Source organism: Mytilus trossulus, chromosome 4 (assembly GCF_036588685.1).
Source record: "Mytilus trossulus isolate FHL-02 chromosome 4, PNRI_Mtr1.1.1.hap1, whole genome shotgun sequence".
Lineage (NCBI taxonomy): Eukaryota > Metazoa > Mollusca > Bivalvia > Mytilida > Mytilidae > Mytilus > Mytilus trossulus.
Window position 1 is genome coordinate 85,595,379 of NC_086376.1, and position 17,343 is coordinate 85,612,721.

The 17,343-nt window shown below is 31.8% G+C and overlaps 1 protein-coding gene across 1 annotated transcript; it reads right to left on the reverse strand.

Moving 5' to 3' along the window:
• Positions 1-1,176: 1,176 nt before the first annotated feature.
• LOC134716204 (zinc finger protein 37-like) lies at positions 1,177-12,434 on the reverse strand. The gene is made up of 4 exons (XM_063579042.1): positions 12,313-12,434; positions 7,142-8,597; positions 6,364-6,520; positions 1,177-5,560 (listed from the first exon to the last, which is right to left on the reverse strand). The coding sequence occupies exons 1-4, from the start codon at positions 12,346-12,348 to the stop codon at positions 4,492-4,494; spliced, it is 2,718 nt and encodes a 905-aa protein (XP_063435112.1). The 5' UTR covers positions 12,349-12,434; the 3' UTR covers positions 1,177-4,491.
• Between the last annotated feature and the right edge of the window lie 4,909 nt (positions 12,435-17,343).

The window sequence follows — 17,343 nt, forward strand, 5'->3', positions numbered from 1 at the left end:
TAGATTCAGCATATCAAAGAGGCCCAAGAATTTAATTTTTGTTAAAATCAAACTTAGTTTAATTTTGGACCCTTTGCACTTTAATTTAGACCCATTTTAAAACTGGACCAAAAATTAAGAATCTACATACACAGTTAGATTTGGCATATCAAAGAACCCCAATTATTCAATTTTTGATGAAATCAAACAAAGTTTAATTTTGGACCTCTATTTGGGCCAACTTGAAAACTGGGCCAATAATCAAAAATCTAAGTACATTTTTAGATTCAGCATATCAAAGAACCCCAAGGTTTCAATTTTTGTTAAAATCAAACTAAGTTTAATTTTGGACCCTTTGGACCTTAATGTAGACCCATTTGAAAACGGGACCGAAAATTAAGAATCTACATACACAGTTAGATTCGGCATATCAAAGAACCCCAATTATTCAATTTTGATGAAATCAAACAAAGTTTAATTTTGGACCCTTTGGGCCCCTTTTTCCTTAACTGTTGGGACCAAAACTCCCAAAATCAATACCAACCTTCCTTTTATAGTCATAAACCTTGTGTTTAAATTTCATAGATTTCTATTTACTCATACTAACGCTATGGTGCGAAAACCAAGAAAAATGCTTATTTGGGTCCCTTTTTGGCCCCTAATTCCTAAACTGTTGGGACCGAAACTCCCAAAATCAATACCAACCTTCCTTTTGTGGTCATAAACATTGTGTTTAAATTTCATTGATTTCTATTTACTTTAACTAAAGTTATTGTGCGAAAACCAAGAATAATGCTTATTTGGGCCCTTTTTTGGCCCCTTATTCCTAAACTGTTGAAACCAAACCTCCCAAAATCAATCCCAACCTTTCTTTTGTGGTCATAAACCTTGTGTCAAAATTTCATAGATTTCTATTAACTTAAACTAAAGTTATAGTGCGAAAACCAAGAAAATGCTTATTTGGGCCCTTTTTGGCCCCTAATTCCTAAAATGTTGGGACCAAAACTCCCAAAATCAATACCAGCCTTCCTTTTATGGTCATAAACCTTGTGTTAAAATTTCATAGATTTCTATTCACTTTTACTAAAGTTAGAGTGCGAAAACTAAAAGTATTCGGACGACGACGACGACGACGACGACGCCAACGTGATAGCAATATACGACGAAAATTTTTTCAAAATTTGCGGTCGTATAAAAATGGTCGAAAATGAAAAGAGGTAGATTTTTACATTTTAACTTAAGATTTTCTCCATCTTTTTTTTTATTTTTGAAAAGTTTTTGGACAATTTATTAATTTGACCCTGGCCAAACTTCTATCTATAAACAAAGTCTGTTGATTGCCAGAGCCAGGAAACATAAACTTTCTAATAAATACCCTAACAGTCATTCAGTTTAGTTGAAAGTGGTCAAGTGGTTTTTACAGGAAGTTTTTTTTTATACAATGACAGATGATGAAAACAACATTGATTGACAGCAAGGTGATAGCCACAGCAAAACAAAAAGAGGCATTTCTTAATATTAAATATATTGAAAAGCAAAAAGAATGTATAACTATCTAAGTTGAGATTCACATTGAAATTTGACTATTTGCGTCAGAGCATCACGGCCACCTATGACACCTTAACTATGTGCCTGATGGAAATGGTTGTAGTTTGTCTTATATCATTTTAGATTTCCATTATTTTTTTCAATAAAAATTTAGTTCTGAAAAAGAATCTGTTTCAAACTTCCTCTTTTGAAAAATTTGCAAGCCAAATTCTTTTTAAAAGGATTTAAAAATTTGTATTTGACACAAAAATAAAATAAGAAATCTGTGTTTCCATATAAAAGAAAGAAAACTCCTCATGATTCAGCAGATTTTCTTAATTATATAGCCTTTTTGTGCTTATGCCGCGTTAAGCAACCAACAATCATTCAACCAATAATTATCAGGAATTCTATGATGTCAAAATTGTTAAAATCTAAACAAGCACATAATCAAGAAATACCCTCAACAAACATAAAAAGAAACAATTTATAAAGAATCAAACCAAAGCAGTTTGTAAACCACAATTATCATAAAATACCATACAAAATTATGTCTACTTGCAAATTACACAAAATTCCACATAGAAAATTAGCAACGCACAATGCAACCAAATACAGTAAACTTGGTCGAATACACATACATATACAGTTGACATCTTTCTGAGGTGAAGGGTTATAATTTTACTCAAACATTTCATGAAATATTTCAATCTGTTACTTCCAAGCATACAACAGTATACAAAATGGTTAGGCATTTACATACAAACAAAATAAGTAATTTTTTCTAGGAATTTTTAGTCAAAGAAAAATGATTTCACCAAAATTATGTCATTGTGTCAATAATATCAACCACATTCAAAATATCTACAGTTTGCACCATTTTTTATTTTATTTCTACATAAACAGAAAAAATATACCAGTCCTTCCTTTTATGTTCTTGCCACTTGATGGCAAAGGTACATTGTATACTAAATTAATAGGTAAATGATTCTATAAAAAGCCAACTGTTCATTACTTGTACAATAGTTCTTCATATTATGTTCTTATCAAAATAAAATTAGGATTTTCATGATGTAAACAAATTAATAAACTTCAAATCTTTAAAGAACATATACAATAACAACATGAACAAAGGAAAGACAAACAATCCCGCCAAATGAAAAAGTGATATCAATTTGGTAACAGATTTTACTATAACAAAGCACTGAAACAGATAAGCTATATACAGTTATTTAACTATCACAAATACAGGTTTACAAATATGATCATTTTGCATAAAATTATTAACAAAAAGTCAAGAACAATTAAAAATGGAACAAGAATCAGCAGTCACACAAAATAAAATGAAAAAGCTATTAACGAATGATAACAGAGATAGTTTTAAAAGTCAATATTCTAAGTTTCGAAGGGGCAAACAAAAATTAATTCTAGTCACCTGAAGGTTCACAATATGAATCCTCATTTGACCTAGTTGGTTTGTAAATCTTAGTGCATAAAGTATCAACAGTCTGGTTTTTATCAAAAGGTTCTAGTCTGGGAGTCAAAACATGTATAGATATATACAGTGAAACCTGTTTTAAGAGTCCACTTGAGGAAAAAAAGTGGTCTCTGAAGACAGGCGGGACTTTTAATAGAGATTCAATCTATATGAAATCTAAAATTGATAGTCCTATGATACAGGTTTTTGTCTAATACAGGTGGTCTCTTAAGCAGGTTTTTAAAATAAATGTTTAAATGAGTAAAGTTGTTTATATGTGGGAAAATGTATTTGTTATTGTGGTTGTGTTGTAAATGATAAAAGAACATTTTTAGAAGAGAAATGTAAAATTGGTTATTCATGTTAATCAAATGGAATAATTTGAGTGAAATCATTTAATTTATATTCACTGTATATGGCATCTTGGTATCAAAAGTAAGGCAATTTCTTTCTAAACATTAACATGCGACTAGAATTCAAGGTATCTTCAGGCCATTAATACTTACAGACCTTCGACTATTTAAATTCTTGGAATTGGTCCTGTTTATATACAGGCCATCACTGCTAGACGGACACACCCAAATGGATGACCATAGTCTATATCAAATAATTCATTTGGACTAAAAATCGTTAAATAACAAATGTTATAACAAATACTGTATAGGCAATTTACCTAAAAGTATAAAACATAAAAAAACAATGAAAAAAAATGGATGTATATACATATACAAGTTCTTTCCTAACAAAGAAACACATTTGAAATCAACATTTAACAATGTTTATACATGATACTGTACAAATGTATTAATACATTTCATTGACCATAATTCATTGTTTAAAAACAAACCAACTGTCATTGTTAAAGTATAACAAATGAACTGATACTAATTATACATGTATATAATGCAGGGAAAATACCAATCAGTTACATTTTACCAAAATGAAAAATGATCACCAAACTGTCTTCCACATTGATGTATTGATTAGTTTCCATGGGAACCACTCAGGTGAGATTATATCACATTATGCAACTGGCCAAAACAAAAGAACAATGCTAGTAAAATTTTGAAGATTTATTTATAAGCAAATAAATGTTTTACATGTACATGTATGAGGGTCAGGCTTGGGTAGATTGGATATTTTCCCTCAGTTTTATTTTTAATTAAATATATTTTTTTGCCTTTCTTAACCTTACACAATCAAAATTGAATTGGTTTAAAATAAAAATCGCTGAAAAGTTCGTTATTGTACATATATCTACAAATATATGAAAAAAATATCTTACAACATGATCTTAATACGTTCCCTATTCAGGTATTCATAACAAGCCATCTACAGATCAATTAACCGAAGACAAGGTACCAATCTACTATGAAGTGTTTATTATAGGATGTATTGCTTGGAAAAATATATGCCCATTATTATGCATAATCAAACAAAGACTTATCATATTATTAAAACAATATACACTATCATTATATATTCTAATACAACATGCAATCTAAAATTTAGACAGCCTTGTTAACATAATTATGATAGTTAGTCCCATCTGGTATGAAGGGAAACTGGGACCCATATTCTCTCATGATGGTGGAGTATGCCACGGCTTGTGGAATAAAATTTGGATTTCCAATTGAAGTGTTCATGTGTTGCATAAATGGATCATTTGGGTCAATATTATGAGGTAAAGGTGCTGGACGCTCCATTATATTTGAGTACACTTGACCATCGTGACTGGTGTTGTACCTGATTCCTTGCTGCCCATCTTCTGTTGTCATATGCTGAGTTGGTTCTGCTTGAGAATGAGGTGTGTGCTGTTGTTGCCTCATGACTTGTTGTCTGTGAGGGGATGGAACAGTTGTCGGTGGTGAAGTCTGTATACTATAACAATGCTCTGCTGATGACATTGTATTGTGGTCAGTCCTACGGTTATCAATATTCATTAACAAAGATGGCACATACTTCAAACCTTCAGTGATTTCATCAGCTAAGGAAGTAGGAGTAATAGATTGGTACATATCTGGATTGTTTGCCAATTCTCTTGGCATTGTTTGATAGGGCTTCCTTCGAGGTTTAGAAGCTTTCTCTTTCTTCTCAGCCACTATCTTTGGATTTTGCAAATCTGTTTTAGAAACAGGAGCTTTGGTTGGTTGATCTAAAGGTTGAACTCTTCTTACAGGAGGTAAAATAGTGTCTGCTCCATGTACAGTTTTTAGATGCCTGCGGAGATTGTACATACGTTTAAATGCTGTGCCACACCAACATTTGTGATCTTTTTCTGTGGAATGTACTTTGTAATGACGTTTCAGAGCATTCTTTGCTTTAAATGTTAAAGAGCATACACTACAAGCATATTCTCTGATATCGCTGTGTTTATAAGCATGGTGCATCTCAAGAGTTTTCTTCGCATGAAAAGCAGATCCACATAATTCACATATGAAGTTTCTTTCAGATTCAAAGTGGAGTGAGAGATGGCGTTTGAGATTATTTGCCTCGCGGCACTGATAGCCACAATGTTGACAAGTATGTGGTTTTTCCCCAGTATGGTATCTCATATGTCTCTGTAAAGCATGCTTTCTGTAAAAATAAAATCACACATACATCAAATACTTAATTCTATGACCAAATTGACAGCTAATACATGTACAAAAAATGTATATTCAGGTAAAAATTATTTCATGTCATAAAAACTTTTTATGCTGCAATATTTTTCTCATAATTTTGTATGATTTTTAAATAACTTCTATTATGATTTTCTCTCTTCATATCTCATGAAATTACTGGTATCTGATATCATATTGGAACAAAAGCCCATTTTGGATGATTTTTTCAGATGAGTTAAATAATTTTTTTTTGTGATGAGCCATTTGTGCATTGTCAACAGCTTTGGTAGGTGGTAAAAATCAACCTTGGTCGAGGTTATGTTGTTGAGCTACTGTCGATGACCTCAATCCAACTTCTACTATTCGTATAACTGTTATCTGTAATCTCTATCTTCCTACTATTTCTTATAAATCGGCAGATGCTTTTAATGATTTTTTTAAGGTGTATGTGTGGATCAAAAATTTAATATATTATTCCATGTTGATGTTTTAATATTCTATATCATCACTCATGCTGGAACCCTAAATCATCTTTGTAAATAAAATTATAACAAAAAAGTGTCTATATCAATCTTTTTCCTTTGTTAGGATTGTCATGGTTTCTGGGCATATTGGGGCAATGGGCTTAAATTTCAAATTTTGACTACATATTTGGAATGCTAGCTATTGAATATTAACTTATATTTACCAATTTTAACAAACATTTCAGAAAATTTACAAATAACAGTAAACCATGTCATGTATATGTATTTTACTAAAACGGTAGAATGAACAAACCTGAAATAAGCTTTTCCACAGTCTGAGCAGAGGAACTTTCTTTCCTTGAGTTTTTCTCCAGCCTTTAGAGTATGTGAGTATGTTTGTTTGTGTTTAGCTAGTGATTTCATAGTTCTGAAAAACTGTCCACATGGTTTACATTCCACTGGCCTTTCTCCTGGAATGAAAAGAAAACTTATCTTGTTCATATAGTTATAAATTAAGATAATTGTTCTTAAAACTGTTTGCCTATCTAAATATAGTAACAATACCATCATATGTCAGAAAGGAAGAAAAATATTGTTTTGCTGTCAACTTTTACAGCTTTTTGCACGTTTATGTCGTATTTCATGTAAAATTTGGAACAGCAAGGCTTTATTTTTTTCTGCTGATAACCTTGGTTCCAGAATTAATAACAAAATTCATAACATGCACTTTTGATTAAACAAAAGAAGCTTGGCTTTTAACATTTCCAACCAAAGTTTTATGAAACTATTATTAAAAGTTTAATGGATTAATATTTATTGATCTGAAAAACTTCAACTTTGTCATATCTGTTCTCAAACAGTCTTTGACCATTTAAAAGAAATTTTGTCCAAGTTTCATAACAGTCCATGAAGACAGTTTTAACAGAGTTTTTGATTTCTAAAAAAACCCAACAGACTGATGCTTACATTTATATTATTGATGAAGCTGAGTAGTGAAAGTAAAGGTTCACTATGTCTATCTTAAACTACAAAATGTTGCAGACTCAACACAGATACTTCACCATTTGACTATATAAATATACATGTATTACCTGTATGAATTCTCTGATGTACAATTAAAGCACTTGGTCTATCAAATGTTTTTTCACACTCGTCACATGGATATTTCTGTTTATTGTGGTTGACTTCATTTACACTCATGCTGTGTTCTGACTTACAGTGACGAGAAAGTTCAGTACGTGACGGAAAACTTGTTTCACAAATACTACATTCTCTCTGATAATGACCCAGTAAGTGTTGGTCGTACTGACGTGCATGATAAAAACCAGCATCACATTTCAGACACTTGTAATGAACATCTTTCTCATGGATTTTCATGTGTTCTTGAAGAGCCTCATCATCGTTACAAAATTCGCCACACTTGAGACAAACTTTCTTTCCATCAGCATGGTTTTTCAGGTGATGATGAAGCCATAGTTTGGTGGTAAATGCCTTGTCACAAAAGGAACACTTATAGTTTCTTGCCATCATTTCACTTGCATGCTTTTCTTTTTTATGTGCCCTTAAGTCTTTGACACAAAGAAATCGCTTATTCTGCTTCGGACAATAAATACATTTTTTAAATTCTTTTGGTTGGCAAATATGGTCTTTAAATTCATCAGCTGTTGCGTACTCATTCAAACACATCCTACAAGAGAGTGGACTATGCCCATGTTTGGTCATATGTTCAAAATAAGAAATTGAATGAGTGAATGTTTCATTATCCTCTTTGCATTTAAACAAGATCCTGGGACGTCCAATCTTTAGCTTTGTGAATCTCTTAGATTTCATTTTTCTCTTTTTCTTTATAGGTTTATCATCAATATACTCTTCATCAGATAAGGCATTTGCCATCTCTACTGCCTCTTTTGCAAGTCTTAGTATCACAGGGTCATCGTCATTTAAGTCAATACCCCTTGTTGGTGATAACCCTACTTTCAAGTTAACATTTTCTGATCTTGAATCTTCCATTTTTGAGTTCTGTTTTGGAGATGTTTTCTCTGAAGCTGTAGTTCTTCTTGGAAAATTCTGTTTCCTTTTTCTTTTTGATGGCGTAGAAAGAGGAGAATTAGCGAATTCATAATCATCTGTATCATCTCCTGCATCTTCCCAGGCTGGGGGAGACAGAGCTGCATCATCATCAACCTCATTATTGACCTCTGGTAATGTGGAGGATTTTCTTTTCCTTAGTCGTTTTGATGGCCATACTTTATTTTTATCTTCCACTGCACTAACAGCATCAGAAACAAGTTCATCAAGACAGTTTCTGATAAATAATTCATTACTTATTTCCTCTTTATCATGTTTATTTTCTTTGTTGTTTTTCTTGTTTGTTGTTGATTTTTTCCTTGTTGTTTTAATGGTAGCTCCCTTGTCCTGTTTATAAGCAGCTTCATGGGACTTGTTAACAGCTTCTGTACACTTTGCTTTAAATGTAAGGATAGTTTTGAATGCCTTTTCTTTTTCTTCTGTGGTAAGTCTCAGGAAAATCTTCTCAGCTTCTTTCAGCTAAAGTACAAAAAAAATGCTTTGTTAGTTAATACTTCTTAAATGTTATTCTAATACCAGATATTTAACTATCAATTAAACATAGGTTGCAAATTTTTTTGCTAAAAATCTGTTTATTTCCTAGTACTGACAAACTGTAGATGTCAATTTCTGTGTCAATTGGTCTCATGTGTTATTGGAAATCATAAAATGTACCACATCCTCTTTTTTATATATGCAAGAGAATAATAACCTCTTAAAAACTTAGCAAACTGTAGTGTTCAAGGCTTAAATGATTTATGGATTGTTTTTAAACAAGAGTTTGTCTCCCTTTCATTGAATTGCCTATCATATCTATAATTCATTTGTAACTAATGCATAAATTCTTTTTTATTTTAGGCATGGAACTTATGGGTAAATCTTATTAGTGATTTAGAGACTCCTATTTCTATAATTTGGGAAAGGAGCATGAGCTAGTTCTCTGAGGTTTTTTTTCACTTTGATAATGTAGTGAAAACTTGATTACAACGTGTATTATATGTTAAAATGTGTTTTTTTTTTCAGTTAAAACATATTTTTACAAATTGCCTAATTCATGATGTAACTCTGACGTCATAATGTAGGGCAATTCAGTAAAAACCTGTTTTTATTGCAGTATTCTGAAAATTAAGTGGTGCCACCCTTCGCTCACAAATATTTTGGCTGAAATATTCTTTTCTTAACATATTTTTTACTTTTCAATTATCATCTCATATAAAGCCATGTAAGGTGAGGGGTAACACATGTATATAAGATTTACTGAAGAGGCTAGAATGTATAAAAGTTAATGAAAAAAAAAACATTTCTCTTTTTAATACAAATTTAATTTATTACTTTGTTAGTTTTTACTTTATCATATGGTACAAAAATAATTTAGAAATATCAATTTGTTTTGGCCCCAGATGACTTTTAAAATGTGTATATCATTGAAAAAGCTCCAACTTATCTCCCTTTGATGCAAAAAGGCCAATTTTTGGGCATTAAAATTGAAATATCTTTTTTAAATCATTGGTGACCTATATTTTTTTATTGGTTTTTTTTAAATAAGCTGTACTGAAAACTATTATAAAATTTAAGCGATTTCTGTAATTAACTTATTTTTTTATATCAATATTACATTTTTTTATCCTATTAATTCAACAGAAAAAATGTATGCTTCTTTCGAAGACAGATTGTGAGCTTAAGGGCATACGATACAGTTTTGATTCTGTATTTACAAGTTCATGAAAATTTGCATATAGGCTATTTTTTACCTGATTAAATCAAATATGTAATAAAAAATATACCTTCGTGTGCTACTTTTTGAGTAAAATGTGGTCGAAATTTTGTGTATTTGCTCAAAATTCAGATTTGTGGCCGTAATTACTTTTTGCAAGAAAGACATAACTTTTTTGTTATACATTTGTAAAAGATAAACACAAATTGTTTTTTGTTAAATAATCGGCAATTTCTGTATTTCCTAAGTCTCATTTAAAAATATGCAAATTTTTATTCAGAAATAACTCATATTTATCAAATATTCATGAATTGAGGAAAAAACGTCATTTTTTACTGCATGTTTATCAAAATTAAAAAAAATCCTCTATTTACAGTTTTATAAAATTTGAGTCATATAACCTCCCTGCAAAATGAAACAAATTGCTGTTTTGAAAAATAGGGGTCCATGAACTCGTTTTCAAATTAAATCAGTTTGAATGATAAAAATCAGTCGAAAAATGCATCTTTTCCCGATATATCACAGTTTGACGTCGCGAAAATAACATTTTACGTTAGCAACGTCATAACTGCCCTGTAACTGTATCGTATGCCCTAAAATGAACTGTGACGCCATTTTTTTAAATTTTACTATTATGCATAAGATAAAGTTCATTTGAAAAAAAATTGTAGCGAAATCCTATATTTAAAAATTGATTTAAACCCGGGAGCCCCCTTAAGTTTAAAAAAAAACCCACCTTTACAGGACCGTTTATTGGGGTTCCTGGCCCTACTCCAATCAATTAATTACGACATAAGACAACACAATAGTATTTATTCAAACTTCAAGATTTCTACTATGATCTAGCTATAGTTCTTGTAAAATACATGTATCTAATAATCTTATAAATTTTATAAGATATTTTATATACTTTCTAAGATATCTTCTAATAAATTAATACATTGTAATAATAGATAGATATCTTTTATTACCTTGTAAGATATCTTATACTTTATGAGATATATTAATAATAATTATAGATCAATTAAATAAAGGTGTATTATTACTTTTTGTATGTGTTAAATGCAATAAAAATTAAAACTTTTACAACATGTACCAGACAATTTTTTCATTACCAATATCACCTAGGCTTATAATATCGAAGCTGTTTCTTATTTTTTCTTTATATTTCTGAATTGTCTCTTTTATATTCTACTAGAACACACCCTTGATATGATATCGCGGGTCCGTGACTGAATGAAAGTATATAACTATGCGCAAGCCTTATTTTAGTATAAGTATTGAATCTGATAAAGTCATGCCGATTATAAGATACACAGTTTTCTCAGCTTTCAAATCTTTCTGTTTGAACCCGTCGATCTGGAACTTATCAATTATTGGTAATACTAATTATTTGGAAAAACAAAAGGTCTTGGAATGGAGTATTTTTTAATCAACAGCATTGTCCGATATTAGTTATAAAATAAAGTTGAATTCTTTGATACGCTGTTTTACGTCATGCCCGCTAACAAATTGAAAACTGTACCTATACGCCTTATTTTAAGTCCAGATTTTTAGTATTCGTATATTGTTATCTTAGTAAGTCTAACTGATTAAAATACTACAATAGGTAACAATTTGACAATTAAGTAGTGTCAACCCTGTGATTATGACCCGTGTATATAGCATATTAATCATGAATACACCGTTTGGTGGTGCGCCTGTCAGATGCTGAACATACAGATAAGGTATTAGGTAACAGGTGAATATACTATTGGTATCGGTATCGGACTCGACCCGGAACTTCCTTATTATTGGCAATATTAATTACGTGGAAAACAAAAGGGCCTGGAGTGGCTTAATTTTTAATCTACAACTATGTACTATATTAGTTATATATAAAGTTGATTTATTTGATTCGTCGTTTTTACATGATGACGGCTGACCAATTGGACCTCGTAATTTTAGTATTATAGATATATATATATTATTTTCTTCACTGGATCAGTATGTTTTTATATTGGCTTAATTTATTTGTAGTTATTATTTCATGTTAACCCTTGTGGACCAATTAATTTGGAATAAATATATTCTAAAAAAATCCTGAAATTTCTTAAAACTTTCTAAAATGTCAAAGGTTTGTTTGTAATTTGTGTGGTAAAAACACGGACAAATCTGTCATTTCCTTCTGATATGTAATCACGAACCCACCGGAGCCTCTCGCATTTCAGTGTATTATCCCTAGAGACTACCACCCGACCTCAGTGGCTCAATACAAACCTTATAATCACGGTGCCAGGATTTGTCAGTTAATTAACAGTATTTGTGGGCAACATCGTTTGGAAAATAAAACAAATTCTTTCGACGAAGAATTTTAAAATGTAAATAAGGCTCCCAACATTTCCTGTAAAGTGGGTCAAACAATTTTGCAGACATGTTGATATTTAATAAGTTCGCTTGTCGAATTCGATTAAAACGCGCAGTAATATGTAAAAATGATACCTGGGCAGTAAAACTCATGTATTCGCTACTGTCCATATTTGCATTCGTTTTGCAGTGACTAAGGAATATCAAAGTAAACCAATATTTTATCCAGTCGCCATTTTGTACCCTCTTCTCGAGCCTCTGTTTTGATCGAAGGAGCGACTGATAAAAATAAAACGGGGTGCTTGCGGGGATGACTTTCAGTTAGCTCTAAATCAGTCATGATAATAGAAAGGATCAGAATACAGGTGTATTTCTAGTATATTTGTGTTAATATAAATCACTGCACAGAAAACGCGAAAACATTTGAAATTAAAATGAAATAGAAAAAAAAAAGATTAACAAATTGTAGATAAAAGGGGGAGGTATAAACATTAAATATGTCTTTGTCCCAGTATCCGGCAAAAAACACTATAAATTGACTATAAAAATGTGTCTGATAATGCATTCATACGTTAAAAATTCTTCTCCGCAGTTTTTTTTTGTAAAATCGCATATCGAAAGGAAAGATATCGTGAAAGATATCCATTGTTAAAAAAGCTTGGTTATCATGGCTTTAAGGTAGATCACCAGTATATATTTTTTGAGACAGATTTTTTTTTATAATTTACCAAAATGAAGATTTTACTATGCTCTTTTCAAAAACTTAGTAAAAAGTATGGGTCACCGTGCTATTTTTCAAGCTATGAGTCGTTGAAAATTGCCAAAATTTGGTTAGTTTGTTCATGAAAAAACACATTGCAGTGTGCATAAAAAAATTCTATGAGATAGAATTTTGAAATAAATTGTGAGAAGAAAGGTTTCATGATATGTTTTAAGAAAATAAAAAGAAAACATGGTGTCACTGAGCTTGTTTTCTTGCTACAAGTAAAAATAAAAAAATTCCCTATAAGCCCAGTATAAATTTTGTACTAAAGGAGTTATCTCCCCTTAAATGGCTCAATTGAAAAAAATTGATTTTTAGACCCCCAAAAAATGATATTTGTTAAAATAGTTTGAATAATACATTTGATTAACAAGTTTCCTTCAATAGAAAAAACAGTCTAATCATTGAATTGCAAATCTGTCTTCAAATTTGCAGATTTATGCAAATAATTAGACCGATTTTGTACTGTGATTGTTCAATCCAAGATGGCGGTATACCAAAAATCAACCTTAACTCGGCGTTTTGCATTTGCGCCGATCTGCATTTCATTTACGCCGATTTTTTCTTTCATTTGCGCCGATTATTGTTTTTATTTGCGCTGATTTTATTACAGGTAAATTACAGGTGAATAGATATAAGAAGATGTGATATGAGTGTCAATAAAAGAACTATCCATCCAACTCATGTTATTTTTCATTTATCATTATAGACCTCTTCCATTTACCACTTGTACAAATGTAACGAATTGTCAATCATAACATGTATAGAACAGCTGTTGTCCTCTGCTCACCACTGGGAGGTGAAAGAAGGCCTACAAGATACATCCCCAGACCTTTTTCCTTGTTGACCGTATCCGTAGTTCTTTAGCATCTGTCTTTCAGACATCTGCCACATGGTTATGCTCGATCTGTGTTTAGAATCCATGGTAACTCTGGCTTTACACGATTTTATGTTACATTAGTAAGATATGTTGTTATGTTTCAGAACTTCCGATATGTATGGCCCTCGATGATTAAAGAATTGCATGACTCCTCGGTCCGTTTCAGTGTGCAATATGTTCATCAAGTTACAACGAAGTTCCAGAACAATATGAATCAAAATTTACTTAAACATGGATGAAAAACTATTATAACCAGATTTTACCAATGGTATAGCACAGTACATGTACAAGTTTTAACTTACCTGTAAATCTCATTAGGAGCAAATATAAAATCGGCGCAAATGAAAAAATGAAATCGGCGCAAATGAAAGAATGAAAATTTTCAAAATCGGCGCAAATGTCATACGCCCCTTTAACTTGATTGCGGACCCTCAGTCTAGTCAGAGCTAGTGACAATCCAGTTTGACTGATCAGCCTCGGAGCATCAGCTAACACTTTAGTATATTTTACATCCTTTGTTCTATACTAATAAGGGGGTAAATCAAATCCACTGCTAAGCATTAAAACATATGGGTTCTGAAAATACGCGTCTAATGCTGTAAATTTGGTGCCATAAATCGGTTTTTGAGCACGAATTTTCAATCACACACCACGTTTTTTCAATCCGCAGAATGGCTTATGAAGTTTCTACTCAGTTATATATATATCATGTAAAGCAATACCATGACAAATCAAAGTAGGCGTCATTTTCAGACATATGTATTTTGGATTTTGAATGATTTTGGATGAAAAAAAAAATGATATGGCAGGTCGCTCTTAAATTTCTTTACAAAATGAAATGACAATATGCATTGAATAGTTAAATATTCAATCATTTAAAACCTATCTCACCAGTTCTGGCTGCGTTTCTTGTTTAGTCGGAATACAAACCAGACATTATTTCAGTTTTCAATCATACAGACCTTTGTAATATAGATGACGGATGATAATAACATTATTGGTACTAATCTTATTGCCTTCGAAGTAGTAAACAATCGTACATTACTAGACTTTCATCATCGGATAATTTTAATGTCCCTAAATCAAATACAGAATTATACAATCAAGTTTTTCTTTTAGTGGTCCAAAAGTGTGGAATTCACTGTCCAGTGGAATTAAAAAATCAAAAAGTATATCTGTATTTAAAAACTCTTACAAGACGAAGTCATTTTATTTTTAAAAGTGTTAAATTCATAAGTTAAGCCACAATGTATAGGTGTTTTTGTTGTTGTTGTTATATTACTTTAAATACGTCTAGTGTTTACATGTGTGTAATTAGTAGATTAATTATGTTTTATTCATATTGTTAACATTGTATGTATATATAGAGAGCCTTTATATAGATTAGACCGTTGGTTTTCCCGTTTGAATGGTTTTACACTAGTAATTTTGGGGCCCTTTATAGCTTGTTGTTCGGTGTGAGCCAAGGCTCCGTGTTGAAGGCCGTACTTTAACCTATAATGGATTAATTTTTAAATTGTTTTTCGGATGGAGAGTTGTCTCATTGGCACTCACACCACATCTTCCTATATCTACTTATTGAAAATTGGTTTAATCCAAATGAGTTACTCTCTTTAAAAAAAGCTATTCTTCTCTTATTATTATTATAAGTTTTTTTGCACCACTGAGATGCGCGTTTTGATAATAATTCATGTCTTTTCATTGATGCTAGGGCTTAAATATTGCCAAAACCTTATACAAATATAGAAGAGCTGAAAAACATGATGCATCAAATATTTGCCACTGGACGGTAAGCAAACACCAATAAATCAAGTGTATATCATGATACCAATACAGTATAATACATAAGAGACAATTTAACTTTGAGGAGGGTTATCTCTTTTCTCATTACAAAAAATATATTTTGCCGGAACAAAGCAAGCGTCTATTTATTCTATTTTTTCTCTTAAATAGGGATTTCTAACATTGAATCAAACATTTCTTTTCCATGATCAAAATATTTTTTCAACTTAAGTCGAGAACTCAGTAGAAAATATTTTTTTGAAGAAAAGAAACATAGGCTTAGGAGAAATTGTTACTTTTTATGGTTTTATTGCTTTATCACTAAAAATTTTAATTAAATTAACAAAAAGGTAGTCCACAGAACAAGGGATCGGAGCATTTTGGTCTTCATAGACCTGAAGTTATAGGAAGATTGTGCACACTAATCATATTGTAAGAAATTGTTGCTGTGGTCTTTTAACGCCTCCCCTAGAGACATAATGTGTTTCGGTCTGTGCGTGCGTTCGTCCGTCTGTTTTACTTTAGGTTAAAGTTTTTAGTCAAGGTAGTTTTCTTTAATGAAATTCCAGTCCCCGAGGTTATCATCAGCTCAGAAGTCAGTATTTCGGTACTGGACATGATTTAACAAGCTTTACTAAAATTGTCCGTTTATAAATTTATTTATTATTTTAGAAACTAAGGTTTCAACTCCCTCAGGCAAAGTTTGCTTTAGAACTTGGCTTTTTATTTTAGGTATTTTTTACATATATATATATATAGCTCTCCAACGGTTTCGGTACTCATACATCTTCGGATTTCAAATGTTTGGCTTTGAGCGTTTCTGATGAAGGTAAATCCAGAAAAGCACATCGAAGACAAGAAATTATTTTATTGAAACGTATTGTTTTCAATTTTAATGTCCAATCAACTTGAAACTTGATCACATGTTCCCTATGATATGGTGTTTCTAATTTTAATCACAGGGACTCGGTTATACCCCAGTCCCACTAGGCCACGATCGCACTACGATCTGTGAAAAAAATGCAAATTTTGATAATCGTAGTACGATCGTTTAGATCGCAGTAAGGTCGTAGTTGTGAGTTCTTCAAGATCGTGATGAGCGTGGCAAACTTTGAACATGTTTAAAACAAATTGTGGTGCGGTCGTGGCGAAATCAGGCCGTAGTAGAAGCGTAGTGAGAGCGCACTAAGATCGTAGTAAGATCGCAAAGGTCGCTGTACTATCGTAGTATAAAGAGCGTAGCGAAAGTCATGATTCTATTCGGAGAAACTGGGCTACGATCTCATTGCGACGTTATTACGACCTCACTACAATCACCACGTTCTCACCGCGACCAAACTACGCTTACACTACGACTATACCACGCTGTTCACGACAATAGTACGATTCTAGCACGCCCTTGCCGTCCTCATCGCGCTCTACGTACGACCTGACTACGTTCATACTACGACCATTATTCTCATTGTCATTTTCCTATAAAGTATTTTAATTCTTTCCAGATTTGTTTGTCTGTATGTAATTGGGACTTCTTGTCCATTTTCTCTAACGGCTGAACCATGCCTCTTGTTTTCACATAAATTAGACCGTTGGTTTTCCCGTTTGAATGGTTTTACACTAGTAATGTTTGGGGGCTGTTCGGTGTAAGCCAAAAGTAAAAACACAAAAATACTGAACTCCGAGGAAAATTCAAAAAGGAAAATCAAAAATCAAAAGGCAAAATCAAAAGTCCAAACACATCAAA